The sequence below is a fragment of the Anopheles merus genome, unplaced genomic scaffold (assembly GCF_017562075.2).
Source record: "Anopheles merus strain MAF unplaced genomic scaffold, AmerM5.1 LNR4000011, whole genome shotgun sequence".
Taxonomy (NCBI): Eukaryota; Metazoa; Arthropoda; class Insecta; order Diptera; family Culicidae; genus Anopheles; species Anopheles merus.
In genome coordinates this window covers 406,285-421,898 of record NW_024427591.1, presented here as the reverse complement: position 1 = coordinate 421,898, position 15,614 = coordinate 406,285, and the positions used below count along the sequence as shown (strand labels likewise).

Here is a 15,614-nt window from a genome sequence, read left to right as displayed (position 1 = left end):
GTGCTCAAAAAAGCAAACCAACCTCGCCCTTCAACGAGGACAGCAGATATGCAGCTTCATTATGTTCGGTATCTCACTGGCACTGTCGATCATCGCCACAAATCGGTCACGGAACGTTAACCACTTGGTGGAATCGCCATCGAACGTAGGCAATTCGATTTTTGGAAGCCGCAAATTCACTGCACCTATTGAACTATTGAGCACTGAACTATTGAGTGTCGAGCTCGCTAATAGCATCGACTCATTCGACATATTTTGCGCGGGCCGTAGGAGGTGGTTGCTTTCGTAGAAGAAAGCCCTTAACGCGACGATACCGTGTATCCATATCACACCGCTCACTTACACTCGCATCTGTGGCCTCCTCATCGAGTTCCATCACTTTTGCATTTGCCTGGTATTTCACACACTGGTATTTCACTGGCATTTTCCTCGATGTAGCGATCGTAGACTGTTCGATACTTTTCACCAATTCGACCGCTTGATGCCTTTTCAGTTGCACCGATTTCAACTTCTTCTCCATTTTTATTTTAAAAATTGGCGCGAAAGTTCACTGACTTCGCACAGCTTGCACGAAAGTTGTACGCAACGACGATCACGATTGGCGCGAGCTTGATGCGCTGATGGTTGCTTACAAGGATGGCGGTTTTCGCAATGGTTCCAACGGTCGGCGTCACTTTTCTCACGAACTAGAATACGCGCACGCACGAAATGTTTCATCCACACGGAAAAAACGAAACAAGAATCACAGCACACTAAAGTCAGATTTTCCCGTGATAGCGGGGCAACCCACGTTGTGGTTTGCGCAACACAACGGATAGCAAACGAATTAGTCCACGCTTTGGTTCACACCAACGGTCACGGAGTGCCGTTTTTCCAAAAATTAAGGCCACGTAGTGCCCGTACACAATTTTCACTGCACGTAGTGCTTCCTTTCACGATCCGGTTCGAAGGACCAAATGTAGAAAATTACACCGGGTGTGAAATTAGAGGAAAACTTGTGATATTTTGGGAATTAGAAAATAACGTGTAAGCGGTTGAACTTTCACTTTGCTAATGTGTATTCACTTGTCCGTTTGAGTTCATTTGTACATGCTCTAATTCATTACATGGTTCATCTCATCCTCATCTATTTCCCTGGTTATATTGTAGCCTTCAAGTGTTGTCTGTTTCTAATCCCGTTATCATAATCCCATAATTCATGCCATAATAAAATTTAATTCAAATAATATAAACATAGAAATTCAAACAGATCTAAAGTTTCGTCTTTCCGATTGCAATACAGATTCTGGACTTTTTGGCTACGCAGATGCAGATTGGGCGGAATGCAGAGTTGATCGGAAATCAAACAGCGGATACATATTTAAATTTTGTGGTGGAACAATATCTTGGAGTTGTAGAAAACAGACCTGTGTTGCGGTTGATAAGAAGCAGAATTTATTTCGTTATCTGAAGCGTCACAAAATGAAATTTGGCTACAAAATTTGTTGAAAAATCTTGGAGAAGAACATTTAAAAATTATCATGTATGAAGATAATCAAAGCTGTTAGCAGATGTTAGAATCAGAGAAATATAGCAATCGGACGAAACACATTGATACTAGGTACCACTTTGCGAAACATTTGAAGAAACTCGGGATAGTGAAATTTGTGTATTGTCCGACTGAAGAAATGCTTGCTGACATGTTAACGAAACCAATATCGAGAATCCGCATCCAGACTCTGTGAGGATTGTGTGGTTTAGTATATTAATAAATTGTACAAAATAAATTGTTCCGTAATTTTCCGTAACCGTATTAATGAGTGATATTTGCATCAAGTTAGGATAGATAAGAACAATTTTAAACAACCCTATTTTAAACAATAAACAATAAACAATAAACACAATAACAATAAACAATAAACAATAAACAATAAACAATAACCAATAAACCATAAACACAATAAACAATAAACAATAAACAATAAACAATAAACAATAAACAATAAACAATAAACAATAACACAATAAACAATAAACAATAAACAATAAACACAATAAACCACAATAAACAATAAACAATAAACCAATAAACAATAAACAATAAACAATAAACACATAACAACAATAAACAATAAACAATAACCCAATAAACAATAAACACACAATAAACAATAAACAATAAACAATAAACCATAAACCATAAACAATAAACAATATAAACAATAACCAATAAACCATAAACTTTTAGTAGAGAAAGTTCTGACTAACTGACGATGCCTAACACCCTGGATGAGCAGGATAACAGAAAAATAGGGTAGATCGAGATCGATGGTAGTTGGACCCAGCGGAATCCACATGAAGATGCATGTGAGCGTGTTGAAAGATACAGGTTTCCTCTTCACCTGTATTTCGTTATGCATTCATTTTTTGTCAGGCTACACAAGTAGCGTTTTGCCATCGTCGAAAATGTAGTTGAAAAAAAAACATGCTCTCTCGTTTTGGCACACACGAAAGTTTTCCAATAACTTCCTTTTTGTTGATTGGGTAAAGAAAAACTACACTGGATGAATGATGGTAACGTAAAAGTATGTTTTATTTTATTAACAGTTTATAATTCAAAATTAATTTATTTCAATGAATAGCCCAATACGTTTTACTTTCAGTTGCTGTACATCCGTTATGAATCCACGAAAAAAGAAGAAACATTATCATAATTGTAACTACTTAGTCGCAACATCTCATATCAGTACGATTTCTAGTCACATCTAGTACATTCTCTGTATTGCAAAAAACATTCCTTTATTATTACGCTTTACATTCCATTGCCATTCAGATTTGAAAACAAATGGCTATTATCCAAAACAAACCGCTTTATAACCTAAAAAGAAAAAAAAGTTTTTCTTTTTTTGTTCAGGAGGAAGTATATCTTATATAATATATCACGAAATAATGAAACTTACCCAATTTGAAGCTACTGCTTTATTTCCTAAATTTACCATCATATGCAATAGAAGATACAAATTAAAAGCTATGTAAAACATACCGAAAAAAACTGAAAAAAACGCAAGAAATTTATCTGTGTCAATATGTCTGTGTTAAAGTTAAATCAGTAAAGCATTGATTAACTTACCAACGCTAAAGATCATCAAAGGCGTTAAATTTACTTGCTCTAAATTGGCCACAATAAAATAAAGGTTTATACCAATAACAGTAAAACTGAGTGTGATAGAAATATTTTTTTCAAGTCTGCAAAACGGAAAGGTATAACAATATTTTAAATCATAATTAACAACATAAGGTGTAATATATAAGCTTACCTGCCATTCACAAAGTCTTCTTTCATCAATGCTATTTAATATATAGAAAAGAGATAGCAATCATGAAGTACAGATATATTACATGGTCGTGACGGATAATCCGTAGTGAAATAGCGGAAAAAAACAAAGTACGACTCCGTATTAAAATCGAATTTGATTCTGCAACGAAGATACAGAGTACGATTGTGTCCGATTGGGTCCGATCTAGACTCTTCCGTGACCAGTCTCTCCCTCCCCCAATATTTATGTCATAAAAAAATTCTCGTACGTGCTCAATCGACGTTTTATCGTGGACTCGATGAGTCCGAACGATTCCGGCCAATTCCGACCGATTCCAGACGAGTACATCCCATTCCGGAATCAAATCCTTCTGTGATGCATGCCCAACCCTCTCCCCACTTAATTGTTAGAGTCACTTCGAATTGGATCAATCCGACTAAGCTCGGAATCGGATCAATCCGACTCTTAAAAAAACTGACCCATAATTATTACATATTTGGAAATATTATTCATAAAACAACATACCTACACTTGAAGAAAAGGCGACTGTAGGTATCGCAGCGAATGGAAGCTGTAAAGCCATCACGGCATTCAATATATCGTTCATTTTAGTTAAATCTTCCAATCTACTGAAGAAAGCAACATAAAACGCAGGCATAATTGCCACTGTTCTGGTGAACAATACACGTTTCCAACGTGCCCATTGCAGGTTAAGAAAACCCTGTAAGATAATGTTGTGTTAGATTAATAAATTCTTTGAACGATCACCAAGTTTACCTCCATAGCAAATTGTCCTGCGTATGTGCCAGTCATGGTAGAACTTTGTCCGGCTGCTAGTATACCAATAGCCCACACGTACATCGATAGTCCACCATAAAAACATCCAAGTACTAATCCGCCTTTATAAATGTTGATATCGGCTGTATAATTATTTGCTATAAATGCAGATATAATGTCATCCCCAAATGATGAATTACTGCAAGCGTCAATCTATAAAAGTTATTTGAAAACATTTTGGAACTGCATCATGTGGTGTGTACTAAATTATCAGCTACTGCTTTTATTTTTTACGAAGTTTTAAAGCACTCGCTTTACGGAAGTTTAGTTGCAGTCTACTTACCACGTCTTGATTAGTCTTTCCATACACATCATGAGCGAAAACGGACACTACAAACACGTTAATGACAAAGGATACCGCAAGGGCAATCGATGCTTCTATAAAGTAATAACGATTTGCTTTTTTCACTTCCTTAACATCGTTTCGATTGATCGCACGAGACTTAAAAGAAAAAAAAACTCTACAATTATTTCAAATCTTTGGTCGGGCTGCATTGAATGTATATTTTTTACCTTTACAAGCGCTGAATGTAAATATAAGTTGTGCGGCATGATAACGGCACCGATTATACCCACAGCCTGCAGCAGTGTACCGGGACGGTAATCAGAAGACCAAGGTAGGAACATTCCTTCAATTACACTGATTTGCGGTATATCAGTAACGATGTACTATGGCACAAAAAAAATAATGTGATTTACGTTTTACGCCTGTTTCATTTTCTTTTATACGTATTGAAAAATGATTACCTGATAACCAAACGATACGGCCATTGTAGTGATCAAAAATCCAAAAAATAGTTCCAGACGTCTCAGTTTGTACTTATCCAAAAACAAGAAGGAAAGTGTATCTAATACAGTTATCAAAACCCCTATGTACAATGGTATTCTAAAAAAACAAAAGTAGTTTGTTATTATTATTTTATTTTTGTTGACGCCTTACGGTAGGCAATGTGCATGGCACAATTAGAATTAGGACAACTAGGATAATTAGTACAGAAAGGATTAGATCGTAATTATAAATAAGAAGAATTAGAAGAGCAGTGAATTTGAAAGGGAATAAACAATAGCACTTCAAACCTCGGCGAGATAACAACCTTATTTACAACGATTGAGAAAGCGTCATTAATTTTATTAGTATCATTAGTTTATCGTTAGAAGTTTATAATTGTTGTTCTTCTCTTCTTCTTCGGCACTATAATTGTTGCCGGTCAAGGCCTGCCTGTGCCCACAAGTGAAGTGGGCTTGGCTTTCAGTGACTTTTTGTTACCATAGCAGAATAGTCAGTCCTACGTATGGGGGTACGGTCTATTCGGGGCTTGAACTCATGACGGGCATGTTGTTCTTACAATTAAAACAAATAATAGAATGAGGAATTGTGTAGACGGGAAAAAATTTGGAAGAATGAGAGATTGATGTCGAATAATTGGTAAGGTTAGGTAAATCGATGACAGTGCTCCTAAAAATGGATCAATCTGACCGTATAATGTACAATGCGAAATGCTAAGAAGGGGTTTATAGCGTAAATACCCAGCGGAACAAAAGTGGAAAGCTTGGAGCAAAATAATCGTTTTTCTCCCTCTATCCTTTATACCGCGCTTGCTTGCACTCATGCGCAAGCGCTCGAATATACCACCACGCAAAAAATGAGACCCCAAATTCTGAGTGATTCAGGCCAAGGGGTATGACGAAGCTTGAGGAAGCTAGGAGAAACGCGCTGCGATGAGAGCTCGCATTCTGTTTTACACGCGCGCTTCACTAACACCAATACAAATACCGTGCTTTGACGAGCCGTCTGTGAATGTGTGTGTTTTCTTCCAGCGAGCTCAACAACTTGGAGCTGCTCGTCACATCGTGTTGTCTCGCTTACACTACAGCATCGAACCATCGCTCCGTATATCACCCCTCTTACACGTACAAAACCACCAGTACAGCGCGACGCTTTGCCGGAGATGGTTGTGCGCGTTTTGTTCTAAGTCCCGCGCGCAGTGTTTGTGTGCTTGTGCGCATTTCGTTCAAAGTCTCGTGCGCCGGTGTGTTTTGGTAAAGTGTGAAGTGAATAAACAATGTTCACAGACGCACATGCAGTGCGTGCATCAACAGGCAAGAATTTGCTGAACAGAGGCAACGCAGATTGTCGACAAGTTTCCCGCAGCCTGGCTCGACCCGGTACTTTACAGTATGACGCCATTCGTGAGTATGAAGGATTCTAAATGTGTTGTGAAAGTGTACTTTATGTTTCAATAAAGTGTTTAATGAAATAAAAAATGACCGTGTTTGTGTTTGTTGTTTGAATAAGTGCGTATTTGCGATCGTGTCTATGCATGAAAGAAAACGAGAAACGAAAGAAACAAATATCTTTGGATGTGTTGGTAGCATGATTGGAAAGAACACGAACACTTTGAGAACTGCTCAATGGGATTAGGTAGCAATGCGATCCTATTTACTGCTCTGACTATTTCCTTTCCCGTGCCTGTTCGTAGTGTAACTACTCTAACTACACCGTCTTTACCCGGATGTAAAGCAGTTATACGCCCCTTCGGCCAAACGGTAGGTGGAACGTTATCTTCCTTTACTATAACTAGCTGATTTATTTCTAGCTTGACCGGCGCATTGTTTGCGTGCCTTGCTCTGGCTTGCAGCTGCTGCAAATATTCCGGGTACCACCGGGACCAAATTCCTTGTAAATGCTTTTGCACTAATTGGTACTCTTTTAACCGTTTGGAAGAAAGCTTACTTAAATCAACCTCCGGTACTGCCTGCATACTACAACCTATCAGAAAATGAGCCGGGGTTAATGCTTCCAAATCAGTTGTTTCGTCGCATAACGGTACCAACGGGCGAGAATTAAGACATTGCTTGACTTGAGCTAAAATGGTAAGCATATGCTCCTGTGTAATGCTACTAACTCCTATTGTTTTTTGAAGGTGCTTTTTGGCCGATTTTACCGCCGCTTCCCAAAATCCCTCTCCTATCAGCCTCATCGATTTTCAGCATCTTATATATACGATGCAGTTCATGCGCTGCCCCCTTGAATGTTGTTGCATTATCTGAATGCAGTTCAGCAACCTTCCCTCTTCGCGCGACAAAACGACGTAATGCAGCCAAAATGCAGTCGATGTGAGATCACTCACCAGTTCGGCCCCATCAACCAAAACTTCTGCCGCAGTATGGTTAACATTGCTTGTGGTCCGGCGTGCATCTCCTGCTGATGGACCCTTTCTGCCAATAGCACTGACAGACGATGTGATGCTGCAAGGACTGTCGGATGCTTCGTTGCCTCCGGGATGTTGGCATTACCTAGCCGGCCACCGACACGTAACACACCCTGTGCGTCGATGTATCGGGACAACCACTTCAGCTTCGATCTCGCACTAACCTGCTTCCCTCGTTGTAGGTCGACCAGCTCTTCCGCGAACGACTCCTGTTGTGCTACCTGCCACAAACGCAGCTCGGCTTGCTGTAGCTCCACTGCTGTAAGCGGTGGAACGGAGTGCAGCAACGTCTTGATGTCCGCCTTTGTCTTAACGCGCTTGCACGATGATGCCTTGGTTGCCCTAAGCGTTGTGATGAACCGCAAGCAGAAACCCACGACTCTCCGTAACTTGCCATACCTTGAGTATTTGGCGAACAGTATCACAGTGCTAAAATCACACATCGTAGATGTAGTGACAATGTGGGAGACTGCCAGTCGCTCTTCGATGTCAACCTCGCCTTCCTTCATCGCCGGTTGATCATGGGGCCACTTCTCTTGTCCGTAGGACAACCAACTCGGCCCATGCCACCAACGTGAACACTGCACCAATTCTTCCGGATTCAGCCCGCGCGAGATGTCATCCGCTGGGTTATCAACTCCAGGAACATGACGCCAGCTGGAGATACGCGTTTCTTCCTTTATTTGTGCCACCCTGTTGGCCACAAATGGTTTCCAGCGACGCGGTGATGAGTTCAGCCAGTGCATTACTGTCATCGAATCTGTCCAACAGATAGCCGTAGCTGACACCTTGAGTGCAGAAACCACCTTCTGAAAAAGGTGTACTGCTAGCCGTGCTGCACACAACTCCAACCGGGCGATTGAGTTCGTATTTGCTAACGCTACCACCTTGGACTTGGCAGCTAGTAATCTGACCTGGATGCCTCTTGCGGATACTGCTCGTACATAACAGCATGCTCCATATGCTCCTTGTGAAGCATCAGCGAATGCATGTAGCTGCAGGTCTTCTGTGCCGGATTGTGAAACAAACCGAGGCACTCATAATTCGCGTAGCGAGTACAATGTATTGTGCAGCTTTCTCCATTCCTCTTGAAGGTCAATTGGTAGTGATCGATCCCAATCTAGCGTTTTACCGTCTTGCTTCAACCCCCATAATCGCTGCAGAAACATTTTGGCAAGTATTACCGTTGGCCCTAGTAGGCCTAGGGGATCGAAGATTCTGGCCGTGTAAGACAAGACCAAACTTCGCGTAAGCTCTCGAGCTGGTGGTGGAAGGTCGACTCTGAATCGTAGCATGTCGTTAGACGGTTCCCAAACCCAGCCCAATGTTGAAATCGCTTGATCTTCTTGCCAGTGTAGAAGTGGTTTGATCGCTAGATCGTCGCTCGGAACTCCTTCAAGCGCTTCGGAGACATTCGATGCCCACTTCTTCAAGAGGAAACCTGCCGATTCAAGCATTTGCGAAATTTGCGTTCGCATTCCAACGGCCTCTACTACATCATCTGCTCCTGTCAACAAATCATCCACATAAAAATCATGTAGCACTGGGTCGACTGCCAAAGGGTATTGTTGTTTGTGGTCGTGCGCAATTTGTTGTAGCGTTCGAGTGGCTAGAAATGGTGCTGTTGCGGTACCGTAGGTCACCGTTTGCAACTCATACGTGGAAATGGGATCGGAGGGACATTCACAGAAGCGTATGCGCAATAGATTTAGATCGTTTTCACAATGACGAATCTGCCGGTACATTTTCTCTACGTCTGCCACTATTGCGACAGCGTGTTTTCGAAAGCGTAGGATGATTGTAAGCAGATCATCCTGCACTGTTGGACCAATCAGCAGAGTATCGTTTAGCGAGTAGCCAGATGTTGTTTTGCAGGATGCATCAAAAACAACACGCACCTTGGTTGTTGTACTGGTCTCTTTGACTACCGCGTGATGTGGAATGTAGCAATGTGGTTTGTTGTCATCAACGGGTTCCGTGAGTTTGACCATGTGTCCCAACGACTCATACTCTCTCATAAATTTAATATATTCCCTTTCCATTTCAGGATTGGCCTTCAGTCGACGTTCTACACCCAGTAAACGACGATCTGCTATCTCTCTTGACAAACCCAGCGTTCTTTCTGGTTTGGGGCTTCGCGGCAAGGACACAATGTAGCGACCTTGTGCATTACGGCTCGTGGTAGCTACGTAATGTTTTTCGCACATGTCCTCCTCAATTGACAAGGCAGGATTCTCCATGATACTCTCAGCCTCCCAAAACCGCTGGAGCAAGCTTTCGATGGCACCTTCGTTGGCGGCCGTGTGACACAATCGTAGATTGGAGCCAGCAAGTTGGGAAGTATTCCCCGAGACCGCCCATCCAAACGCAGTTTCTATCAGCCATGGCCTTCCGTTACCCAGTGACTGTTTCCTTCCTGTGTGTATCTTCCAGAACGTGTTTCCACCGATTACAACATCGACCTTTCCCGGAACGTGGAAAGACGAGTCTGCCAACTGTACGTTCGGGATGTTCCATTTCGCAATATTTAAGGGAATTGTTGGAATTTCAGCCGACGGAGTCTTGAGCACTAGAAATTCCATTGACGAATGAAAGTCTTCTCCTAGCGATCGAACGGTCGCTGTGATGGAACCCTTCACGTGCTGTTTGATTTGCCCTATACCCGATACAGCAATGCTTACTTTGGGAAGCGGTGTCAACAGTCGATGGGCCATAGATTCGGAGATAAAGTTGCACATTGATCCGGAATCTAATAGTGCTCGTGCTGTATGTTTATTGCCGTGATCATCGACCAGTTGTAGTTGGACTGTTTCCAGCAGAACCACTTCATCATCCGACTGCGCAGCCATTGTGACAATTGGCGTTACGTGCAGCAAGGAGTGATGGCGTGCGTTGCACGTAGTGCATTTAAACGCGGAACGACAATCCCTCACATGGTGACTGCGATTGAGGCAGTTCCAACATAGTCGCTCACGGGTGGCTACTTCACGGCGTTGCTGTACGTCCTTTCGCAAGAATGCAGGACAATTGCGCAGATTGTGAAGCTCTGCACAACCCAAAACACACTGTTGAGCTGAAACATTCGGCGAAGCTCTCCTTGCAGTTGCAGCATTGCCCACAATTCTCGGCCTATGGTCGGATACCCTTCTGTTGCCGGCCACCATTCTCAAACTGCCGTCACTGTTATTGGAAAACTCGCGCGATGATTTTAATATTCGTACACGATCTTGCAAAAAGTGTACTAATTCCTTGTACTTATCTTTTTTATGTTGCGCTGAGTGGTTCTCCCATGCCAGAATGGTCGACGAATCCAGCTTCATCAGAAGCAGGTTGGCGAGTGGCATGTCCCAGGTGTCCACCGGTTCGTCGAGCTTCTTCAGACCGTTCACATGCCGCGTGAATTCATCGACGAGCAGCGCCAAATCGTCCACGTTGTCACAGCTCACTGCTGGCAGGTGATGAATCTTCCGATAGTACTCCCGGATCAGCGTACGCGGATTGTCGTACCGCTTCAGCAAGGCAGCCCACGTCACCTCGTAATTGTCTGCTGTCAACGTGGTGTGCTCAAAAAAGCAAACCAACCTCGCCCTTCAACGAGGACAGCAGATATTGCAGCTTCATTATGTTCGGTATCTCACTGGCACTGTCGATCATCGCCACAAATCGGTCACGGAACGTTAACCACTTGGTGGAATCGCCATCGAACGTAGGCAATTCGATTTTTGGAAGCCGCAAATTCACTGCACCTATTGAACTATTGAGCACTGAACTATTGAGTGTCGAGCTCGCTAATAGCATCGACTCATTCGACATATTTGCGCGGCCGTAGGAGGTGGTTGCTTTCGTAGAAGAAAGCCCTTAACGCGACGATACCGTGTATCCATATCACACCGCTCACTTACACTCGCATCTGTGGCCTCCTCATCGAGTTCCATCACTTTTGCATTTGCCTGGTATTTCACACACTGGTATTTCACTGGCATTTTCCTCGATGTAGCCGATCGTAGACTGTTCGATACTTTTCACCAATTCGACCGCTTGATGCCTTTTCAGTTGCACCGATTTCAACTTCTTCTTCATTTTTATTTTAAAAATTGGCGCGAAAGTTCACTGACTTCGCACAGCTTGCACGAAAGTTGTACGCAACGACGATCACGATTGGCGCGAGCTTGATGCGCTGATGGTTGCTTACAAGGATGGCGGTTTTCGCAATGGTTCCAACGGTCGGCGTCACTTTTCTCACGAACTAGAATACGCACGCACGAAATGTTTCATCCACACGGAAAAAACGAAACAAGAATCACAGCACACTAAAGTCAGATTTTCCCGTGATAGCGGGGCAACCCACGTTGTGGTTTGCGCAACACAACGGATAGCAAACGAATTAGTCCACGCTTTGGTTCACACCAACGGTCACGGAGTGCCGTTTTTCCAAAAATTAAGGCCACGTAGTGCCCGTACACAAATTTTCACTGCACGTAGTGCTTCCTTTCACGATCCGGTTCGAAGGACCAAATGTAGAAAATTACACCGGGTGTGAAATTAGAGGAAAACTTGTGATATTTTGGGAATTAGAAAATAACGTGTAAGCGGTTGAACTTTCACTTTGCTAATGTGTATTCACTTGTCCATTTGAGTTCATTTGTACATGCTCTAATTCATTACATGGTTCATCTCATCCTCATCTATTTCCCTGGTTATATTGTAGCCTTCAAGTGTTGTCTGTTTCTAATCCCGTTATCATAATCCCATAATTCATGCCATAATAAAATTTAATTCAAATAAATATAAACATAGAAATTCAAACAGATCTAAAGTTTCGTCTTTCCGATTGCAATACAGATTCTGGACTTTTTGGCTACGCAGATGCAGATTGGGCGGAATGCAGAGTTGATCGGAAATCAAACAGCGGATACATATTTAAATTTTGTGGTGGAACAATATCTTGGAGTTGTAGAAAACAGACCTGTGTTGCGGTTGATAAGAAGCAGAATTTATTTCGTTATCTGAAGCGTCACAAAATGAAATTTGGCTACAAAATTTGTTGAAAAATCTTGGAGAAGAACATTTAAAAATTATCATGTATGAAGATAATCAAAGCTGTTAGCAGATGTTAGAATCAGAGAAATATAGCAATCGGACGAAACACATTGATACTAGGTACCACTTTGCGAAACATTTGAAGAAACTCGGGATAGTGAAATTTGTGTATTGTCCGACTGAAGAAATGCTTGCTGACATGTTAACGAAACCAATATCGAGAATCCGCATCCAGACTCTGTGAGGATTGTGTGGTTTAGTATATTAATAAATTGTACAAAATAAATTGTTCCGTAATTTTCCGTAACCGTATTAATGAGTGATATTTGCATCAAGTTAGGATAGATAAGAACAATTTTAACAACCCTATTTTAACATAAACAATAAACAATAAACAATAAACAATAAACAATAAACAATAAACAATAAACAATAAACAATAAACAATAAACAATAAACAATAAACAATAAACAATAAACAATAAACAATAAACAATAAACAATAAACAATAAACAATAAACAATAAACAATAAACAATAAACAATAAACAATAAACAATAAACAATAAACAATAAACAATAAACAATAAACAATAAACAATAAACAATAAACAATAAACAATAAACAATAAACAATAAACAATAAACAATAAACAATAAACAATAAACAATAAACAATAAACAATAAACAATAAACAATAAACAATAAACAATAAACAATAAACAATAAACAATAAACAATAAACAATAAACAATAAACAATAAACAATAAACAATAAACAATAAACAATAAACAATAAACAATAAACAATAAACAATAAACAATAAACAATAAACAATAAACTTTTAGTAGAGAAAGTTCTGGACTAACTGACGATGCCTAACACCCTGGATGAGCAGGATAACAGAAAAAATAGGGTAGATCGAGATCGATGGGTAGTTGGACCAGCGGAATCCACATGAAGATGCATGTGAGCGTGTTGAAAGATACAGGTTTCCTCTTCACCTGTATTTCGTTATGCATTCATTTTTTGTCAGGCTACACAAGTAGCGTTTTGCCATCGTCGAAAATGTAGTTGAAAAAAAACATGCTCTCTCGTTTTGGCACACACGAAAGTTTTCCAATAACTTCCTTTTTGTTGATTGGGTAAAGAAAAACTACACTGGATGAATGATGGTAACGTAAAAGTATGTTTTATTTTATTAACAGTTTATAATTCAAAATTAATTTATTTCAATGAATAGCCCAATACGTTTTACTTTCAGTTGCTGTACATCCGTTATGAATCCACGAAAAAAGAAGAAACATTATCATAATTGTAACTACTTAGTCGCAACATCTCATATCAGTACGATTTCTAGTCACATCTAGTACATTCTCTGTATTGCAAAAAAACATTCCTTTATTATTACGCTTTACATTCCATTGCCATTCAGATTTGAAAACAAATGGCTATTATCCAAAACAAACCGCTTTATAACCTAAAAGAGAAAAAAATGTTTTTCTTTTTTTGTTCAGGAGGAAGTATATCTTATATAATATATCACGAAATAATGAAACTTACCCAATTTGAAGCTACTGCTTTATTTCCTAAATTTACCATCATATGCAATAGAAGATACAAATTAAAAGCTATGTAAAACATACCGAAAAAAACTGGAAAAAACGCAAGAAATTTATCTGTGTCAATATGTCTGTGTTAAAGTTAAATCAGTAAAGCATTGATTAACTTACCAACGCTAAAGATCATCAAAGGCGTTAAATTTACTTGCTCTAAATTGGCCACAATAAAATAAAGGTTTATACCAATAACAGTAAAACTGAGTGTGATAGAAATATTTTTTTCAAGTCTGCAAAACGGAAAGGTATAACAATATTTTAAATCATATTTAACAACATAAGGTGTAATATATAAGCTTACCTGCCATTCACAAAGTCTTCTTTCATCAATGCTATTTAATATATAGAAAAGAGATAGCAATCATGAAGTACAGATATATTACATGGTCGTGACGGATAATCCGTAGTGAAATAGCGGAAAAAAACAAAGTACGACTCCGTATTAAAATCGAATTTGATTCTGCAACGAAGATACAGAGTACGATTGTGTCCGATTGGGTCCGATCTAGACTCTTCCGTGACCAGTCTCTCCCTCCCCCAATATTTATGTCATAAAAAAATTCTCGTACGTGCTCAATCGACGTTTTATCGTGGACTCGATGAGTCCGAACGATTCCGGCCAATTCCGACCGATTCCAGACGAGTACATCCCATTCCGGAATCAAATCCTTCTGTGATGCATGCCCAACCCTCTCCCCACTTAATTGTTAGAGTCACTTCGAATTGGATCAATCCGACTAAGCTCGGAATTGGATCAATCCGACTCTTAAAAAAACTGACCCATAATTATTACATATTTGGAAATATTATTCATAAAACAACATACCTACACTTGAAGAAAAGGCGACTGTAGGTATCGCAGCGAATGGAAGCTGTAAAGCCATCACGGCATTCAATATATCGTTCATTTTAGTTAAATCTTCCAATCTACTGAAGAAAGCAACATAAAACGCAGGCATAATTGCCACTGTTCTGGTGAACAATACACGTTTCCAACGTGCCCATTGCAGGTTAAGAAAACCCTGTAAGATAATGTTGTGTTAGATTAATAAATTCTTTGAACGATCACCAAGTTTACCTCCATAGCAAATTGTCCTGCGTATGTGCCAGTCATGGTAGAACTTTGTCCGGCTGCTAGTATACCAATAGCCCACACGTACATCGATAGTCCACCATAAAAACATCCAAGTACTAATCCGCCTTTATAAATGTTGATATCGGCTGTATAATTATTTGCTATAAATGCAGATATAATGTCATCCCCAAATGATGAATTACTGCAAGCGTCAATCTATAAAAGTTATTTGAAAACATTTTGGAACTGCATCATGTGGTGTGTACTAAATTATCAGCTACTGCTTTTATTTTTTACGAAGTTTTAAAGCACTCGCTTTACGGAAGTTTAGTTGCAGTCTACTTACCACGTCTTGATTAGTCTTTCCATACACATCATGAGCGAAAACGGACACTACAAACACGTTAATGACAAAGGATACCGCAAGGGCAATCGATGCTTCTATAAAGTAATAACGATTTGCTTTTTTCACTTCCTTAACATCGTTTCGATTGATCGCACGAGACTTAAAAGAAAAAAAAAACTCTACAATT

General features: G+C 40.1%; 2 protein-coding genes across 5 annotated transcripts in view; both read right to left on the bottom strand.

Annotated features, from left to right (window-relative positions):
- Window positions 1-2,548: 2,548 nt before the first annotated feature.
- Window positions 2,549-4,508, bottom strand: LOC121600922 (protein Malvolio-like). Its single transcript, XM_041929693.1, has 7 exons — window positions 4,417-4,508; window positions 4,074-4,231; window positions 3,822-4,017; window positions 3,297-3,327; window positions 3,110-3,225; window positions 2,940-3,031; window positions 2,549-2,857 (listed from the first exon to the last, which is right to left on the bottom strand). The coding sequence occupies exons 2-7, from the start codon at window positions 4,155-4,157 to the stop codon at window positions 2,792-2,794; spliced, it is 585 nt and encodes a 194-aa protein (XP_041785627.1). The 5' UTR covers window positions 4,158-4,231; window positions 4,417-4,508; the 3' UTR covers window positions 2,549-2,791.
- A 201-nt stretch (window positions 4,509-4,709) lies between these two features.
- Window positions 4,710-15,614, bottom strand: part of LOC121600920 (protein Malvolio-like) — an 82,465-nt gene continuing 71,560 nt past the window's right edge. Inside the window, exons 6-12 of one of the 4 annotated variants that reach the window (XM_041929688.1) lie at window positions 15,428-15,586; window positions 15,085-15,297; window positions 14,833-15,028; window positions 14,308-14,338; window positions 14,121-14,236; window positions 13,951-14,042; window positions 13,558-13,867 (exon numbers count right to left, since the gene is read on the bottom strand). In XM_041929688.1, coding sequence (XP_041785622.1) covers window positions 13,802-13,867; window positions 13,951-14,042; window positions 14,121-14,236; window positions 14,308-14,338; window positions 14,833-15,028; window positions 15,085-15,297; window positions 15,428-15,586 — 873 coding nt within the window. In that variant the 3' untranslated portion in view covers window positions 13,558-13,801. Of the gene's footprint in view, window positions 4,803-4,880; window positions 5,020-13,557; window positions 13,868-13,950; window positions 14,043-14,120; window positions 14,237-14,307; window positions 14,339-14,832; window positions 15,029-15,084; window positions 15,298-15,427; window positions 15,587-15,614 lie in introns of those variants that run through there. The other 3 variants (XR_006005917.1, XM_041929690.1, XM_041929689.1) reach the window with 3 other exon arrangements.

Bases quoted from the DNA above. Each gene is read 5' to 3' on its own strand.
- LOC121600922 (XM_041929693.1), bottom strand. From the start codon at position 4,157: ATGTACGTGTGGGCTATTGGTATACTAGCAGCCGGACAAAGTTCTACC. The intron at 4,018-4,073 runs GTAAACTTGGTG...ATTATCTTACAG, and splicing joins CAGGACAATTTGCTATGGAG to GGTTTTCTTAACCTGCAATG. The intron at 2,858-2,939 runs GTAAGTTTCATT...TTTTCTTTTTAG, and splicing joins AAGCAGTAGCTTCAAATTGG to GTTATAAAGCGGTTTGTTTT.